Source organism: Corythoichthys intestinalis, chromosome 11 (genome assembly GCF_030265065.1).
Source record: "Corythoichthys intestinalis isolate RoL2023-P3 chromosome 11, ASM3026506v1, whole genome shotgun sequence".
NCBI classification, from domain to species: Eukaryota; Metazoa; Chordata; class Actinopteri; order Syngnathiformes; family Syngnathidae; genus Corythoichthys; species Corythoichthys intestinalis.
Window position 1 is genome coordinate 51,976,819 of NC_080405.1, and position 18,143 is coordinate 51,994,961.

At 39.5% G+C, this 18,143-nt stretch overlaps 1 protein-coding gene across 1 annotated transcript in view; it reads left to right on the forward strand.

The window, feature by feature from the left end:
• Positions 1–12,665: 12,665 nt before the first annotated feature.
• The window catches only part of LOC130924117 (C-terminal binding protein 1), a 32,732-nt gene continuing 27,254 nt past the window's right edge, over positions 12,666–18,143 (forward strand). Inside the window, exon 1 of the mRNA XM_057850464.1 lies at positions 12,666–12,870. Coding sequence (XP_057706447.1) covers positions 12,831–12,870 — 40 coding nt within the window. The 5' untranslated portion in view covers positions 12,666–12,830. The remainder of the gene's footprint in view (positions 12,871–18,143) is intronic.

Consider the following 18,143-nt stretch of genomic DNA (forward strand, 5'->3'; position numbering starts at 1 on the left):
ATTTTGGCAATGCATCAAGAAAAAAATGAATAAAACTCGTCCGAATATATACATTTAACATACAGCACATAAGTACTGTATTTGTTTATTATGACAATAAATCCTCAAGATGGCATTTACATTATTAACATTCTTTCTGTGAGAGGGATCCACAGATAGAAAGACTTGTGACTTTGTATATTGTGACTAAATATTGCCATCTAGTGTATTTGTTGAGCTTTCAGTAAATGATACTGTAGGCATGCCCAAATGCATGATGGGAAGTGGAACCATGATTGTGCGTAGTGCTACTAATTGATATATCTTCTCTGCATTGGGAAATAACTTCAGGTGTTAAGAAAAAGATCAATTGCTACCTTGCTTACCCATATTGCTTCCCATGATATTTCTAATCATAGGGAGAGCGATTGTAAGGCATTAGACAATTAGAAAAAGGCTCCAAAGGCTGCCAGAATTCACTCTACTCATTTTACGCTGCCTTTCACCTCTCTATATAGGTAAAACGTAGACATTACAGATTGAGCGCGACAATGCGTGAGTGGGTCCTGCAGCGCATGCATTAATTGCGTTAAATATTTTAACGTGATACATTAAAAAAAAAAATTAATTACCACCGTTATCGGGATAAATTTGATAACCCTACCTTAAGCCTAAACTAACGACTCTGGATGGGTGTAACATATTATGTCTGTAACGTTAAATACAATTAGAAAACGATTTAATTTAAAAAAAAAAAAAAATTTTTTAAAGGCATGGCCGATATTTTTTTGCCGATTCCGATACTTTGAAAATGACGTGATCGGACCCGATCGATCGGGATGCCTGCAGCGCATGCTATGGTAACTAGAGATGTCCCGATCGATTGGCATAGCATTCGCTTTCACGTTAGCGTTAGCATTCAGCTTAGTGAGCGTCTTTAACTCTCGGACAACTTTTTTTACATACAGTTTGTGGCCTCTAGGTGGGTATAATTATTGAAAATAACGTACTGTTTTCCTACTGACTGTGTATTTTCATCACGAATTGCCGTTGTTCTTGCTGACGCTACATCAGGGGTCCTCTTTTGACATACAGTGGGGCAAATAAGTATTTAGTCAACCGCCAATTGTGGAAGTTCTCCTACTTGAAAAGATTAGAGAGGCCTGTAATTGTCAACATGGGTAAACCTCAACCATGAGAGACAGAATGTGGAAAAAAAACAGAAAATCACATTGTTTGATTTTTAAAGAATTTATTTCCAAATTAGAGAGGAAAACAAGTATTTGGTCACAACAAACAAGCAAGATTTCTGGCTGTCAAAGAGGTCTAACGAGGCTCCACTCATTACCTGTATTAATGACACCTGTTTTAACTCATTATCAGTATAAAAGACACCTGTCCACAACCTCAGTCAGTCACAGTCCAAACTCCACTATGGCCAAGACCAAAGAGCTGTCGAAGGACACCAGAGACAAAATTGTAGACCTGCACCAGGCTGGGAAGACTGAACCTGCAATAGGTAAAACACTTGGTGTAAAGAAATCATACAAGACCACTGATAATCTCCCTCGATCTGGGGCTCCATGCAAGATCTCACCCCGCGGCGTCAAAATGATAACAAGAACGGTGAGCAAAACTCCCAGAACCACACGGGGAGACCTAGTGAATGACCTACAGAAAGATGGGACCATAGTAACAAAGGCTACTATCAGTAACAAAATGCGCCGCCAGGGACTCAAATCCTGCACTGCCAGACGTGTCCCCCTGCTGAAGCCAGTACACGTCCAGGCCCGTCTGCGGTTCGCTAGAGTGCATTTGGACGATACAGAAGAGGACTGGGAGAATGTGTTATGGTCAGATGAAACCAAAATAGAACTTTTTGGTAGAAACACAGGTTCTTGTGTTTGGAGGAGAAAGAATACTGAATTGCATCCGAAGAACACCATACCCGCTGTTAAGCATGGGGGTGGAAACATCATGCTTTGCGGCTGTTTTTCTGCAAAGGGACCAGGACGACTGATCTGTGTAAAGGAAAGAATGAATGGGGCCATGTATCGAGAGATTTTGAGTGAAAATCTCGTTCCATTAGCAAGGGCATTGAAGATGAGACGTGGCTGGGTCTTTCAGCATGACAATGATCCCAAACACACAGCCAGGGCAACAAAGCAGTGGCTTCGTAAGAAGCATTTCAAGCCGGTCCTGGAGTGGCCTAGCCAGTCTCCAGGTCTCAACCTCATAGAAAATCTGCGGAGGGAGTTGAAAGTCCGTGTTGCCCAACGACAGCCCCAAAACATCACTGCTCTAGAGGAGATCTGCATGGAGGAATGGGCCAAAATACCAGCAACAGTGTGTGAAAAGCTTCTGAAGAGTCACAGAAAACGTTTGGCCTCCGTTATTGCCAACAAAGGGTACATAACAAAGTATTGAGATGAACTTTTGGTATTGACCAAATACTTATTTTCCACCACGATTTGCAAATAAATTATTTAAAAATCAAACAATGTGATTTTCTGTTTTTTTTCCACATTCTGTCTCTCATGGTTGAAGTTTAACCATGTTGACAATTACAGGCCTCTCTAATATTTTCAAGTGTGAGAGCTTGCACAATTAGTGATTGACTAAATACTTATTTGCCCCACTGTATTTGTATTGAACCGTTTCGGTACGGAGTGCTCTGTTCGAAACGGAGGCGTACCGAACAAGTTTCGGACGTAATCTAACCCTTACTTTTCGAGGCTGTGAGTCGATCGGGTTACAGTTTCTTTGTGTAGATTATATTTACTCCGTCTTCACTACTATAATGAGGACCAACACGGTAGGACAGTACAACCCAGAAACGTGAACGGTGTGACAACGTGGCCGCCGTGAGAACGCAGTGAAACGCGGGCATAAAATCAATCAGCCAATGCACACCGGTCAAAGTGCGGCCGCGTGTTAGACGCGTCCCAGAAGCGACTTAACACGACGCACGCGAAAAGAACGGCAGAGTTTATTATTTGACGCGAGACGCGAACCTCCTGCGTAAACACTACTACCGGTAGCTAGGCTCGGCCAGACCGGAAGTCACTCGGGTAAAAATACGGTGGATCCGGTCGATTTTCAGACTAATATGCAATCGTAACCCACTTTTTCAGTCCATCAGATCTCTTGAGTGGGCAAAGTTGACTTGTCTTTGTTGATTTACTGCTGTCTTCTCTGCTATAATAATAACAAACACGGCCCCGTGTTCAATACAAAACCCTCCTACCACAACAAAACAAGTAGGAACTAATATTCACATAGGAACTAAAGTTATACAACATAACATATACAATATAAATGAATACTACATCACATTTGTAAAATATAAACACATAATAAAATAAATAATAGCCCATTTAAACAAAATAAATTGAAATGAGCTAAAACACCTGTAATTAAATAATAAGAATAATACCCAGATCCTGCTTACACAATTAAATTTATGAATTTCTGTGTGGCGCTTTAACTTGAGAAAGTCCCCAAATAAAGCTTTTGAAAACTGTTCATAAGAATAAAAAAATGATTCATTGAGGCATTTCATTTGTAAAATACATGTTAAAATCTTTGTCATTGGGATTGCCTTTCTCTTTAGCACAGGACTTCTACTGCATGGTCACACGCATCTACTGTACTTGAAAGTTGAAAACATGCCATAAATTTCGCTTTCGGTTCTTGGGCTTTTGTGTGTGATAAACGAAGCCCGAATGAATGGATTGTTTATGCAACAACTTCCAGAATGTAGTTTGGCCGGTTTTGGTTATGAAACCACAAAAACATGCATTGTGTTGTCATTTGTAAGTTATTTAAATATCTACCTGAGGAAGTTTTAGTAGGGTTGTCTGATAACTTTTTAACCGATATCCCGATACAGGTAGTCCCCGGGTTATGACGTACCCGACTTACATGATTACGACGCGTGTCTCATCCGCTGTTTGTCCTCCGGTCGTTTTTTTTTTCAAGTCGCGTAACAGTGTCTCGTCCCCCACCTCTCAGCATTGATGGCAAGTAGGGTTGTTCCGATCATGTTTTTTTGCTCCCGATCCGATCCCGATCGTTTTAGTTTGAGTATCTGCCGATCCCGATATTTCCCGATCCGATTGCTTTCTTTTGCTTACGATTTAATTCCAATCATTCCCGATCATTTTTCCCGATCATATACATTTTGACAATGCATTAAGAAAAAAATGAATAAAACTCGGACGAATATATACAGTCAACATACAGTACATAAGAACTGTATTTGTTTATTATGACAATAAATCCTCAAGATGGCATTTACATTATTAACATTCTTTCTGTGAGAGGGATCCACGGATAGAAAGACTTGTGACTTTGTATATTGTGACTAAATATTGCCATCTAGTGTATTTGTTGAGCTTTCAGTAAATGATACTGTAGACATGCCCAAATGCATGATGGGAAGTGGTACCATGACTGTGCATAGTGCTACCAATTGATATATCTTCTCTGCGTTGGGAAATAACATAAGGTGTTAAGAAAAAGACCAAGTGCTACCTTGCTTCCCCACATTGCTTCCCATGATATTTCTAATCGTAGGGAGAGGGATTGTAAGGCTTTAGCTAATTAAAAAAAGGCTCCAAAGGCTGCCAAATTTTACTCTACTCATTTTACGCTGCCTTTTATCTCTCTATATAGGTAAAACGGCGCCATTACAGATGGAGCGCGACAATGCGTGAGTGGGTCGTGAAGCGCATGCATTAATTGCGTTAAATATTTTAACGTGATACGTTTTTAAAAAAATTAATTACTGCCGTTATTGGTATAAATTTGATAACCCTACCTTAAGCCTATACTAAAGACTGGGTGAGTGTAACATATTATGTCTGTAACGTTAAATACAATTAGAAAACGATTTAATTAAAATACATATATATATATATATATTAAAAAAAAGGCATGGCCGATATTTTTTTGCCGATTCCGATACTTTGAAAATGACGTGATTGGACATCTCTAATGGTAAGTATAGTATATTATTTGTCATTTAATGTCTAATTACTCTAAATTGTTGATCCCTACAGTAATTGTTATGTATATCTGGTATTTCATTATACTACAGTGTATGTGCGGTACACTTTCCTTTGTTGCACTTGGACTTGTTTGACGTCACGCCGGCGCTATTTTCTGTTAGTTTTAAGCGTTGCTTTTACATTGGGAAGTGGAGGTGAACGCCAGTTAACATTTCAAGAAAGCAGAGAAACGCTAAACGGCGAAGGCTTGGCGATGGCGAGTGTGGTGTGATCCAATATGGTATTTTTCAAGCATGTTTGGATGCAAATACAGCGATGAACCTCCTGCCGCTCCTGGCACAGCTATCGGGCTACCCAACACACACTATATCAATGCAATAGCGCAAAGAGGATTGGGGTGAAATCCACGTGTCGGGCGAAGTGTAATTTTGGCTTTTTAGCCCAAAATGGCCAGACTGGTTCGAGCTGATAGAAAGGCCACAGTGACTCAAATAACCACCCGTTACAATCAAGGTAGGCAGAAGAGCATCTCTGAACGCACAGTACGTCGAACTTTGAGGCAGATGGGCTACAGCAGCAGAAGACCACGCCGGGTGCCACTCCTTTCAGCTAAGAACAGGAAACTGAGGCTACAATTTGCACAAGCTCATCGAAATTGGACAATAGAAGATTGGAAAAACGTTGCCTGGTCCGATAAGTCTCGATTTCTGCTGCGACATTCGGATGGTAGGGTCAGAATTTGGCGTCAACAACATGAAACCATGGATCAATCCTGCCGTGTAGCAACGGTTCAGGCTGGTGGTGGTGGTGTAATGGTGAGTGGAATATTTTCTTGGCACTCTTTGGGCCCCTTGGTACCAATTGAGCATCGTTGGAACGCCACAGCCTACCTGAGATTTGTTGCTGACCATGTCCATCCCTTTATGACCACAATGTACCCAACTTCCGATGGCTACTTTCAGCAGGATAATGCGCCATGTCGTAAAGCTGGAATCATCTCAGACTGGTTTCTTGAACATGACAATGAGTTCACTGTACTCAAATGGCCTCCACAGTCACCAGATCTCAATCCAATAGAGCATCTTTGGGATGTGGTGGAACGGGAGATTCGCATCATGGATGTGCAGCCGACAAATCTGCACCAACTGTGTTATGCCATCATGTCAATATGGACCAAACTCTCTGGGGAATGCTTCCAGCACCTTGTTGATTCTATGCCACGAAGAATTGAGGCAGTTCTGAAGGCAAAAGGGGGTCCAACCCGTTACTAGCATGGTGTACCTAATAAAGTGGCCGGTGAGTGTATATGGAGTTTGATTTGTGTCAAAAAAGATTAAAAAAGATTTAAAGCCACCAAACTTCACTATTTTGTAGCAAAAGGTGGATTTCTCAGATAATCTTCCATTGAATTACACCACAGTCGCCGCAAATATTGCAGGAGACCTACTGGAGCCCGCATGGATCCGAGATTCACTCAGAAAACAGTGAAGTTTGGTGGTGGCAAAATCATGGTCTGGGGTTACATCCAGTATGTGGGTGTGTGAGAGCTCTGCAGGGTGGAAGGCAACATAAATAGTCTGAAATATCAACAAATCTTAGCTGCCTCTTACATTCCTAACCATAAAAATGGACAAATTCTGCAGCAGGATGGTGCTCCATCGCATACTTCAATCAAGATCCTCCAGGAATGGCGAGCCCAGTCACCAGACATGAACATCATTGAGAATGTCTGGGGTAGGATAAAAGAGGAAGCATGGAAGACGAAACCCAAGAATGTTCATGAAGTCTGGGAGGCATGCAAGACTGCTTTCTTTGATGTTCCTGATGACTTCATCAATAAATTGTACGAATCCTTGCCGAAGCCCATGTAAGTCATACAAAATATTAAATTTGGATCTCACAGCACCACTACTTAATTCGCTTATGTTATGTAACATATTTTTGTATTTGAAGTACATTTTTTGTTCCATTTTCACAGTACTTTCTGTAGGCGACACAAACTTTTGCCAAAATTTGACCTTCATGTCTTCATTGAACGATAAATCTTTTTTTCAGTGAAACAAATATATTTTTGTACATTCAACATCATTTGGGAGGGTCTCAGCTTTTATATGAGCCATTTCTGAAACCAATTGAATAATTAAAAGTCAGGTTATTAGCAACTGTTTCTACAAAATGGATAAGCGACAAGACTTTTGTCAGGGACTGTATGTATGATGCAAATAAACCTGTCGCAATATGCAATAATTCAATTTATCGCGCGATAAATAAAAATGAAGGCAGTAATTTTTCCGCTGCGATTTATCGTTCCAGGTCCGGCAAAAACTAGCGCCGGATCCAATCGTTCCCATTATATCCTATTGTTCAACGTATACCGGCCGCGTCAGTGCTCCTGAGTGACTATGGATCATCTATGGCGCGCCGGTGTTGTTGACGTGTGGGCACTCCCGTCAGGAGTGACATTTCACGCGGGGCGGCTATTTTTCAGCACAACGCCGGATATTTACAACGAAGTGCGCCAAAACATTGTTACCAACTTGGCTGCTACGAACAACCTCGCTTTGACAACAAACAGCTGAATGAAAGTAAGAGCGCTGTGCTTCAAACTCGTCCTGTTTATGAAAGTCGATTGTCATATGCTGGTGTTGTGTAGAAATGAGCAGACGTGACTTCAGCGGCGCTTGCTAACTTTTTTAATGCGCGCACACACTAGATATCATGAAATGGCAAACTAGATGTGCTACGTCCCATGCCATTGGCTACGTGAGCCCAGAGTGATTATGGGACACGTAGTCCATATACTACATCGATGAATTCTAAACTGTCATGACTGAATGGAAGTTAAGAAGGCCAAATCAATCCATACCAGTGACTATAGATAATGTTGCAAATATTGATAATTCAGTACGTGACACAGATGGATTCGGACCACAAACAGGATGTCTTGCTCATGTAGTAAACCTAGCTGCTAAGAGAGCTGTAGCAATCAACAGTGTGCCCTGCCTCACTTTACAAACAGTAAAGATTGTTCTCAGCACTTTTATACAATTTTTTTTCAGATCAGTAAGAAGTAAGCACATAAATATTATGCACTAAAATGCATGTTTATCTGATGGCAATTTAATTTTTGCTCGTTAGCAAAAAAAAAAAAAAAAAAAAAAAAAAACGAAACAAAAAATATAATTGTTATTTTTTTTACAGAGCATTAAATGTATTGAACCGGATCGAAAATCGTGTCCCCTGTATCAAAAATCGTACCGAACCATGACTTAACTGTATCGTTGCATCCCTATTGAACACCATTGCAGAAGCTATGACGGGAAAAGTTTTCATTTGCCTAAATGCTTTAAGTGATCCTCTAATTTAAATACATGTAGGCTCTAATAAACCACAATTGTTCTCTTGTACTAAAATATGTTGTTAGAAACACAAAAAATGTTAAATCAATGGCAATATTTTATAAAATTTAGTCCATATTTTGACCGTTAGCTGGCGCCATGGTTTGCGGGCTCGCAGTGATGACGTCATTGGCATCTTTCCAAATATGTAGCGTGTTCAACAATTGCTTATTGCTGCCTAAACTCGCGAAGTAAAATGCCACGATGCGCTGCTTTTGGAATGCAATTCCCAGTCAAATGGAAACAAGGGGAGTGAAGTGAGTGGTCAAGGTGGAATTATTATTTTTAGTGAATAAATGTGCATAAGTGGAAGCTTCTCCCCCTTTTTGGTCCCTGTATGCACGTATCCTACCCACCACGCATTACAACTGGCGCCCGAACATTTTTCCTGGATCCTCAGTCAAGTATGGGATCCGTCTATTTTCTGGATCTGACGGTCCCACCGCGTCTGCAATATTGGTTTCGGATCTGTCCATTTTTTTGATTCGTCGGTCCCACAGCGGCTTTTCGGATCAGTCTATTTTGTGGAATCGACGGCCTGATCGCGGCTACGACATTGCCATGGTATCGGTCTAAAAAACGCAGATTTGGATTACTATTGCTATCTTTTTTGTTGACTATTCTTCGTGGGAGTGTTCCCCAAATCATACTAAATAATTAAAGCACTATGGCACGCTACAGTGACGACAGTGACTCTGATGTGGACCTTACAACAATGTTGGGAGTTCGTCAGGAAACGCGTGTTTGCGTACTGCTGAGCTCCCGAGTGAAGAGTGGTCAAGGTGGAAATATGATTTTTTGTGAATAAATGTGCATAAGTGGAAGCTTCTCTCCTTTTTGGTACTTTTATACACGTATCCTGGCTACCACGCGTTACAATGCACAAGACATGGATTACACAAGGGGTGCTCTTTGGCCTGTACTGTAAGCACACGACAGCTCTGGATGGTAACAATCTACAAATTTATATTGGGATAAGTTTGAAAACGCAATATGCTTACCTTGAATATCTGCTAATAAAACCGGACAGCATACACTCTCGCTCCCAACCGGACTTCCCAACAGGACTCTCTCGCATCACCAGTTTTGCCCAACTTTTGTCTTGTCAGGTATTTGCTGAACGCATTTTTCCCTGAAGCTCGTCTTGTGAACGACCGACAGTGCTGTCCTGCTCTTCAATTTTCAGATCTGGTTCAAATAGGAAGGGTAGAACTGACGACATGTTGGGAAAGCTAACGAGTGACACGCTGGAATTTCGTCAACGGGACCGGTGACGTCATGCACTGCGACGTAACAAGAACGGCGACCTATCACTTAAAAATAATTTTACAAACTTTATTAAAACAAAAACATTAAGAGGGGTTTTAATATCAAATTATTATAACTCATACTAACATTTATCTTTTAAGAATTACTTGTCTTAAAAATAGAGGATCCCTTTAAATTATTAAGTGCAATTTTTTTTTTTTTTAAATTTTAAACACATTTTATTTATTCTGTGTTTCTGTGCGGTATCAATATTGTTGTTTTTTTACTTAAGAGGCATGGTCTATTTTTTTTAGTTGTGATTTCTTAAAAAGTATTTTTGAATTTAAGAGTAAATATTTCTCGCGTTTAAATGGGTGTACTTGATCTATTAATATATGGCGGAAAACACAGACAAGACTGAAAAAGCAGTTTCTGCTCTAGCACCCCTCTTTAAAATAAATTGCTGTATTTGAAGCCAAAACAATTGTTGTGCTTGATAGAACAATATGTTTATATGCTACCATAGCAGATTCATGGTGCACTAAGCCTCCGAACTATTTTTATTTTGTCCGTTTTACCCAGAAAACCCCCGTTTACAGACGTCATGCAACCGCTTTTGTTTAAACCTAGCCATAAAAAGAAGGTAAGTAATTATATTTATTATTCAAACTGTCTGTCATTTCTAGCTTAGAATCATTAATTGATGTCTAAATTTTAGTTTAGAAAAAAAAACGACTTAAAAAAATTATTCACTCGCATATTTTAAACTTTTAAAGGAATTACGTCACAGTGAAAAATTTGGCGTCTGTAAAAAAGTCTCGGATATCTACTTCATTACTATCGCTAAACTGTATATTTTTTTGTTACTGTCGCATTTTCCCTGATATGTTAGATGATAAATAATCGATCCAAACAAAAAAAATTTTTTGAAAAATAACGTTTAAAAGGGTAACTATGTGAAAAAGAAAATCTCAACCACTCCTTGTTGTCTGCGATTTCTGCATCGCGACCCTTGTTATATCACCATGTTTCACCCATAAAATAAAATAAAAATCTGGCTGTGGCCGTGATACATGCTACATGGAGTTTTTGAATCGAAACAAGGTAAGTACGCGATAATAGCTCGTTAAAATTGTGGCGTCTTTAATTCTGCTCTAGCGTGTTCTCGCCTCCAATTAGGGTTTTATTAATCACGTTAAAATATTTGACGCAATTAACGCACATGTCCCGCTCAGACAGTATTCTGCCTTTTGGTTAAGTTTTACAGCAAGGTTTTTTGTGCTGTCAAACAGCGAACTCTTGTGGTCGCTTTGCGACATGGTTTATTGCTTTCTTGCCAGTTCAATATGGCTGCACGACGTCTCGGGCTGACGCCTACGTTGTAATGTTGTGCTTATATGATCCTTGGACAAGATTTGTCCGTAAGTATGGTTGTTGTAAAGAATGTACATATTATGTTAGTAAGCGAAATGTTCTATTTTTTGTATGAGACGCTTTTTGTTTATGTTTAGTGAACCTGTATAGCGTGCTAAGCTAACGTTGTTGCTAATGCAATGCTTGTGTACTTTTTTTTTGTAGTTTCACTACGGTCTAAAGAGGACAGTGGTTTGAGGCCATTTTATTAATAAATCAGATGAAAAAGGAAGAAGTCTGATTATTAAGGCGTCGTTCACTAGCTGTCTAGCTTTGGAAAAAGTAGACGCTTCGGAGTGAGGACAGCCTTTGGAAAAAGTAGACACTTCGGAGTGAGGACAGCATAGACAGATTTAAATGACAGTAGAGTGAAATGCCCACTACAGTCCTTATGTACCGTATGTTGAATGTATATATCCATCTTGTGTCTTATCTTTCCATTCCAACAAATTATTTTACAGAATATATTTATAATTTACAGAAAAATATGGCATATTTTATAGATGGTTTGAATTGCGATTAATTTCGATTAATTACGATTGATTAATTCATTTTTAAGCTGTAATTAACTCGATTAAAAATTTTAATCGTTTGACAGCCCTAATAATGAACAAATACAGTCCTTATGAACCGTATGTTGAATGTATATATCCATCTTGTATCTTATCTTTCCATTCCAACAATAATTTACTGAAAAATATGGCATATTTTATAGATGGTTTGAATTGCGATTAATTACGATTAATTAATTTTTAAGCTGTAATTAACTCGATTAAAAATTTTAATCGTTTGACAGCCCTAATAATAAACAAATACAGTCCTTATGTACCTTATGTTGAATGTATATATCCATCTTGTGTCTTATCGTTCCATTCCAACAATAATTTACTGAAAAATATGGCATATTTTATAGATGGTTTGAATTGCGATTAATTACGATTAATTTTTAAGCTGTAATTAACTCGATTAAAATTTTTAATCGTTTGACAGCCCTAATTTTAAGCTTTCCAATGATGTATCACACATGCATATGGGACAATTTTGAAATTTGGCCAAATTGGGGATCTCAGAGCGGAACTTCAAGTCACCTGAGTGTTTTCCGCCATATACTGTATTTTCACTGTGTTATTGTAAATTGGTTTAAAAAAAAATTGGGGGGGGGGGGGGGCGCGCAATAATATCGCATATCGCAATAATTTATGAGAATAATTATCGCACACTAAAATTTGTTATTGTGACAGGCCTAGATGCAAATAAAGAAAAAGAGGCATCTAGGGCTTTGATCTGGAATATAACTAATTCCAACTAAAGGCATGAAAGGTGTCATTATAAAAGCCAAGTTTCAGTACTTCAGCACATCCATTGGGTTCTTTTAAAGTGTCGATGTTGCCCCTAAAGTAACACGCAGGAGGGTTGAACAAGGTGTCAATCGGGAACAAGTTTGTTCTCTCTCGCAACATTGCGTAACCTGTTTTCTTTTTTATATTTTCAGCTTCAGGAGACAAAAGATGAGCTTTAGCTCTGCCCCTTTTCAACTGGTTCTAACACACACACGTACAGACCGTCTCGTTCACATTCTTCTTCCTGCCCTCCCTACTGCCACAAAAAGAAAGGGAGGGATTTGCTGTAGCAGAGAGAGAAAAAACAGGGAGAGGGTGAGGAGGCAGAACGGAAGGCTTGCGAGAGAGCGAGGGAGGGGGGCCTAGCACATGTGTACGCGTTTGTGAGCGAGGGAGCTGCCGCCATACTGTATGCCGAGCGGATTCTACATGTGAAAACCATGGGAAGCTCACATCTCCTCAACAAAGGCATGCCTCTAGGTAAACGTGCGCGGGGGGGTGTGCGTGGTCGTGTGCTCGTGCTGCAAATGCCTCCCTTCCCCCTTCTCTTTTCCTCTCCTTTATTTTCCTACACTACAACACAAGAATGTGTCATGTGTGTTTCCGTGGCGATATAGAGAGAGCTAGCCGGATCACACACACAGGTGGCTGCGAAAGACTGTTCTAGAAAACAACAAAAAAGGAGGGGGTGTGAAGGTAGCGCCGGTAGCCAAAGATAAAAGTGTAGCACGTTATTCCCAAGACCAACGCGTACCCCACCTCTCATTACCCCCCAGGGAGGCAAGAGAGACCAAGGTCATCAGATACAGCATCCATCACTTACGGCTCAGGGAGAAGCAATCGATAAATGAGGCATCAAGCTGCGCCGATTGGATTTCGTTGGAAACTGATGATCCGGGGGTGCAATAACTCTGAATCGAAACCCTGACGCTGGCTTTAAGCCTCTTCTGAGAAACCCTGAATGAACACTCCAACTCTGGTTTGAAGCCTTAACCAGGTCTCAAAACCCTGATTTCATAAGTTGACTTAAGTTTGAACCCTTAAAGGGAACCTCAGACTTAAAGAGCATACGACAGGAGAAAAAAAGTCTTAAATAGCATTATTATGTGAATTAGAATTATATTTTGAGACGATTCGACTATATACAACAATTTAGCAAAGCGCAGATGATGAAAAATTAGTCTTTTAATCTGCCGGTTAGCCACACCAACCATTATAGGGCTCGAGCGTCCCCAACAGGTGGATGACGTCAGCGGGAGACTGGGCTCATCGGTTTTACGATTCAGCCCATTGAGGGGGAATTATTCAGAACGAGGAAAACGCGACGAAGAGAGCCCCAAAATGTCATTGTTTCAGTCTCTCTACTCAAATATTTTTACAGGATATTCTTTCTATCCAAGTATTTTTACCCGATAGCTAAATAAATGGCTTGAGAAAGATCAGTCAGCCCGTCGAGGGGGAACTAATCACAACGAGGAAAACACGACGAAGAGAGCTGCAAAATGTCATTGTTTCTGTCTCTTTACTAGCTATATTTTTACAGGATATTCTTTTTATCTGAGTATCTTCCCCAATTGCTAAATAAATGGCATGGTCATGACAAATAACAGTCTTGTGCTAAATGGAATATGAAATAATGAAAATGTACTTATTCAGGACGACATGGCAAAATTACTCCATAATGGTCAAAACTGTCGACTTCACCTTGACTGTCGCACCTCCCGAACAAACATTTTATGACACCTAAATCGGACATATGTCATTTCCCTTCCCCGGCTTCGGAGAATGTAAACACACCAAGAGGTGTGACAGCTAGCTGACATGCTAACCCGAACCAAGTGATGTTTCAAAGTCTTCGAAGCGGAAAATCACACATAACTAGCCCGAATTATTTGACATGACGACTGGGTTGTCGATTGTCTTCGCGGATTGGCAACCCGCCCGGCGGAGAGCAATTTACAGTTCGTTCCCCGGAGGCGGGCGGCTGCAGTTGTTGTGCAGCTAACGTGCAGCTAATGTGCTTGAGGAGAGCTTTTTATATGCCTATCAATGATCAAACGTAAGTAGTCCTTTATTTAAAGAAAGTTTGTAGTGTTTACTTTGTAATCGCTGTATTAATATTTGACATAATACAAAACAAGATGTTTAGTCACTTCCTCGTAAGTCCAATGGTCCCACAGTAGCAGGGCTTGGCCAATATCCACGGTGAATGGGAACCTTTTGAAACTCCAAAAAGGCGCACACGCCTCTCCCTCATAAAGCAAGATTTTTCTGCAGCCGTTTGGCTGGCGTGATGTGAAAAATAAACGTATTAATCTGAAAAATCAGCTCAATCCTTAGTCCTCATAAACAACAGTACGGTTGTTTAGTGAAGAGGACGCCTTCACCCGTACACGTCACAGCGCCCTCCTCCTCAATGTAAGACCGAAGCCGGAAGTCACTCATTTTCATGGTGCGGGATTCAAAAAACTAAATAAATATAGTAGGGCTGTCAAAATTATCGCGTTAACGGGCGGTAATTAATTTTTTTTATTAATCACGTTAAAATATTTGATGCAATTAACGCACATGTCCCGCTCAGACAGTATTCTGCCTTTTGGTAAGTTTTACAACAAGGCTTTTTGTGCTGTCTAACAGCGAACTCTTGTGGTCGCTTTGCAACATGGTTTATTGTTTTCTTGCCAGTTCAACATGGCTGCACGACGTCTCGGGCTGACGCCTACGTTGTAATGTTGTGCTTATATGATCCTTGGACAAGATTTGTCCGTAAGTATGGTTGTTGTAAAGAATGTACATATTATGTTAGTAAACGAAATGTTATATTTTTTGTATGAGACGCTTTTTGTTTATGTTTAGTGAACCTGTATAGCGTGCTAAGCTAACGTTGTTGCTAATGCAATGCTTGTGTACTTTTTTTTGTAGTTTCACTATGGTCTAAAGAGGACAGTGGTTTGAGGCCATTTTATTAATAAATCAGATGAAAAAGGAAGAAGTCTGATTATTAAGGCGTCGTTCACGAGCTGCCTAGCTTTGGAAAAAGTAGACGCTTCGCAGTGAGGACAGCATAGACAGATTTAAATGACAGTAGAGTGAAATGCCAACTTGTTAATTGTGTTTTATGGAGTTTTGCCGCCCTCTGCTGGCGCTTGGGTGCAACTGATTTTATAGGCTTCAGCACCCATGAGCATTGTGTAAGTAATTATTGACAACAATGGCGGGCTTCTAGTTTATTTTTTTTGACTGAAAATTTTACAAATTTTATTAAAACGAAAACATTAAAAGGGGTTTTAATATAAAATTTCTATAACTTGTACTAACATTTATCTTTTAAGAACTACAAGTCTTTCTATCCATGGATAGCTTGAACAGAATGTTAATAATGTTAATGCCATCTTGTTGATTTATTGTTATAATAAACAAATACAGTCCTTATGTACCGTATGTTGAATGTATATATCCATCTTGTCTTATCTTTCCATTCCAACAATGATTTACAGAAAAATATGGCATATTTTATAGATGGTTTGAATTGCGATTAATTGCGATTAATTACGATTGATTAATTTTTAAGCCGTAATTAACTCGATTAAAAATTTTAATCGTTTGACAACCCTAAAATATAGCGATCGCTTCCACACACATCCAAGCGGTCCATATCATTCAGGAGCATAAAATACCGCGTGCTTATATTATGAAATAAACATAGTTTTTCGTGTCACATGCACTTTAAAGACTTTTAGGCTTTAATAAGCCACAATTGTTCTCTTTTACTAAAATATGTTATTAGAAACATATATTATTGCCATTGATTAAAAATCTATAATATTTAGTACAGTTTGGACCTACGGGGGGCGCCATGTTTTACGCGCGCAATGCACACTGGGGGTGATGACGCAGTTGTGCTGGACTGGGAGAATAGCTGTACTAGCTAGCAAACGAAGCTAGAATGACGACCGGCATGATTTTGTCACATTCTGCTGCTGGTCAGATTGTTTTCTTAAATGAGTTCCCAACGCCGTACCTGCATCCAATTCCAGCTCATCAGAAGTATCTTCAAACCAATCCTAGGCGGCTTGCCGGGTTATTGACTTGCTCCCATTTGAGAGTTTATACATCCCTTCATTGCTGTTTGAATCATTGCTTTTTTTTCCCCGTTTGTCTGCCTCTCACCGCTTTTTTCCCTCGAGTTTTTGTTTCTTTATTAATCCAGCCTAGCCCTGCAGCTATCGATTATTTTAATAGTCGATTAATCGATGAACTAGTTAGTTCGAATAATCGAGTAATCGGGTAAGGAACATAAAAACTTAAAATACCTAACCTGAGCCTCAAACGGTATAAAAATAAATAAATAAATGAGGATATATGTACAACAATTGGCTAACTTACATAGAAAAAGTCCGCTAGTTTAAATGCTATAAAATGCCAAGTTTTTTTTTTTTTACAATGCTCTTAACAAATAGTTCAAACTAGGGCTGTCAAACAATTAAACGCTTTTTAATCGAGTTAATTACAGTTTAAAAATTAATTAATCGCAATTCAAACCATCTATAAAATAGGCCATATTTTTCTGTAAATTATTGTTGGAATGGAAAGATGAGACACAAGACGGATATATACATTCAACATACGGTACATAAGTACTGTATTTGTTTATTACAACAATAAATCAACAAGATGGCATTAACATTATTAACATTCTCTCAAAGCTATCCATGGCTAGAAAGACTTGTCGTTCTTAAAAGATAAATGTTAATACAAGTTATAGAAATTTTATATTAAAACCCCTCTTAATGTTTTCATTTTATTAAAATTTGTAAAATTTTCATTCAAAAAATAAACTAGTAGCTCGCCATTGTTGACGTCAATAATTACACCATGCTCACTCATGGTACTAACCCATAAAATCAGTTGGACCCAAACGCCAGCAGAGGGCGCCAAACACCAAAAAAACAAGTAACAAGCGGACATTACACTGCTGTCATTTTAATGTTTGAGCGGGGCATGTGCGTTAATTGTGTCAAATATTTTAACGTAATTAATTTTAAAAATTAATTACCGCCCGTTAACGCGATAATTTTGACAGCCCTAAGTCAAACACATATTCCCACAAAAAAGGCTAAATATACCTTTAAACTAAATTACAAATGTATTAAAAAATCATTAGCTCAAACAAAAACTTAGCTCATGTTTGCTTTAACAGGGAGCAGCTGGATTCAGCCATGTGAAAGAAGGCAGGCTAGAGGGCAGTGTATCCACCCAAATCAATTAATTCTAAATGAAACACTTTCAAAACAAACCATTACAACGCCACTTTAAATAAACGAATACTCAAGGCAGCAAAATTAAATTCGAAATTGTTTTTTCTAATCGAATACTAGAGTTAATCGATTAATCATCGCAGCACTAATCCAGACCTACTGTCACGGACCCTTTTTGTGTCTCCCTTTTCGCGATCGCTTGTTTTTTTGTATGTTCAATAAACACTTTTATGCACTTGTAATGGGTACACGCAGGTCCACGTGTGTGAGCGGTGTGTGGAAAACCTTCCCTCCGATGCCTTCATGTGGGTAGCTGGCGACTAGGCTTTCAGCTCGAGCATATGGCCTAGCGGTTCGTGTTTCCGTCTGCCGAGTGGACGCGTCGTGCGGCGCGAGTTCGCATCTTGACCTGAGCGAGGTGGGATCGGAATGCGGTCAATGCGGTGCGGACAAGCTGGTTACATTGGTGCCGTGACCTGGATCAGCAGTGAAGGT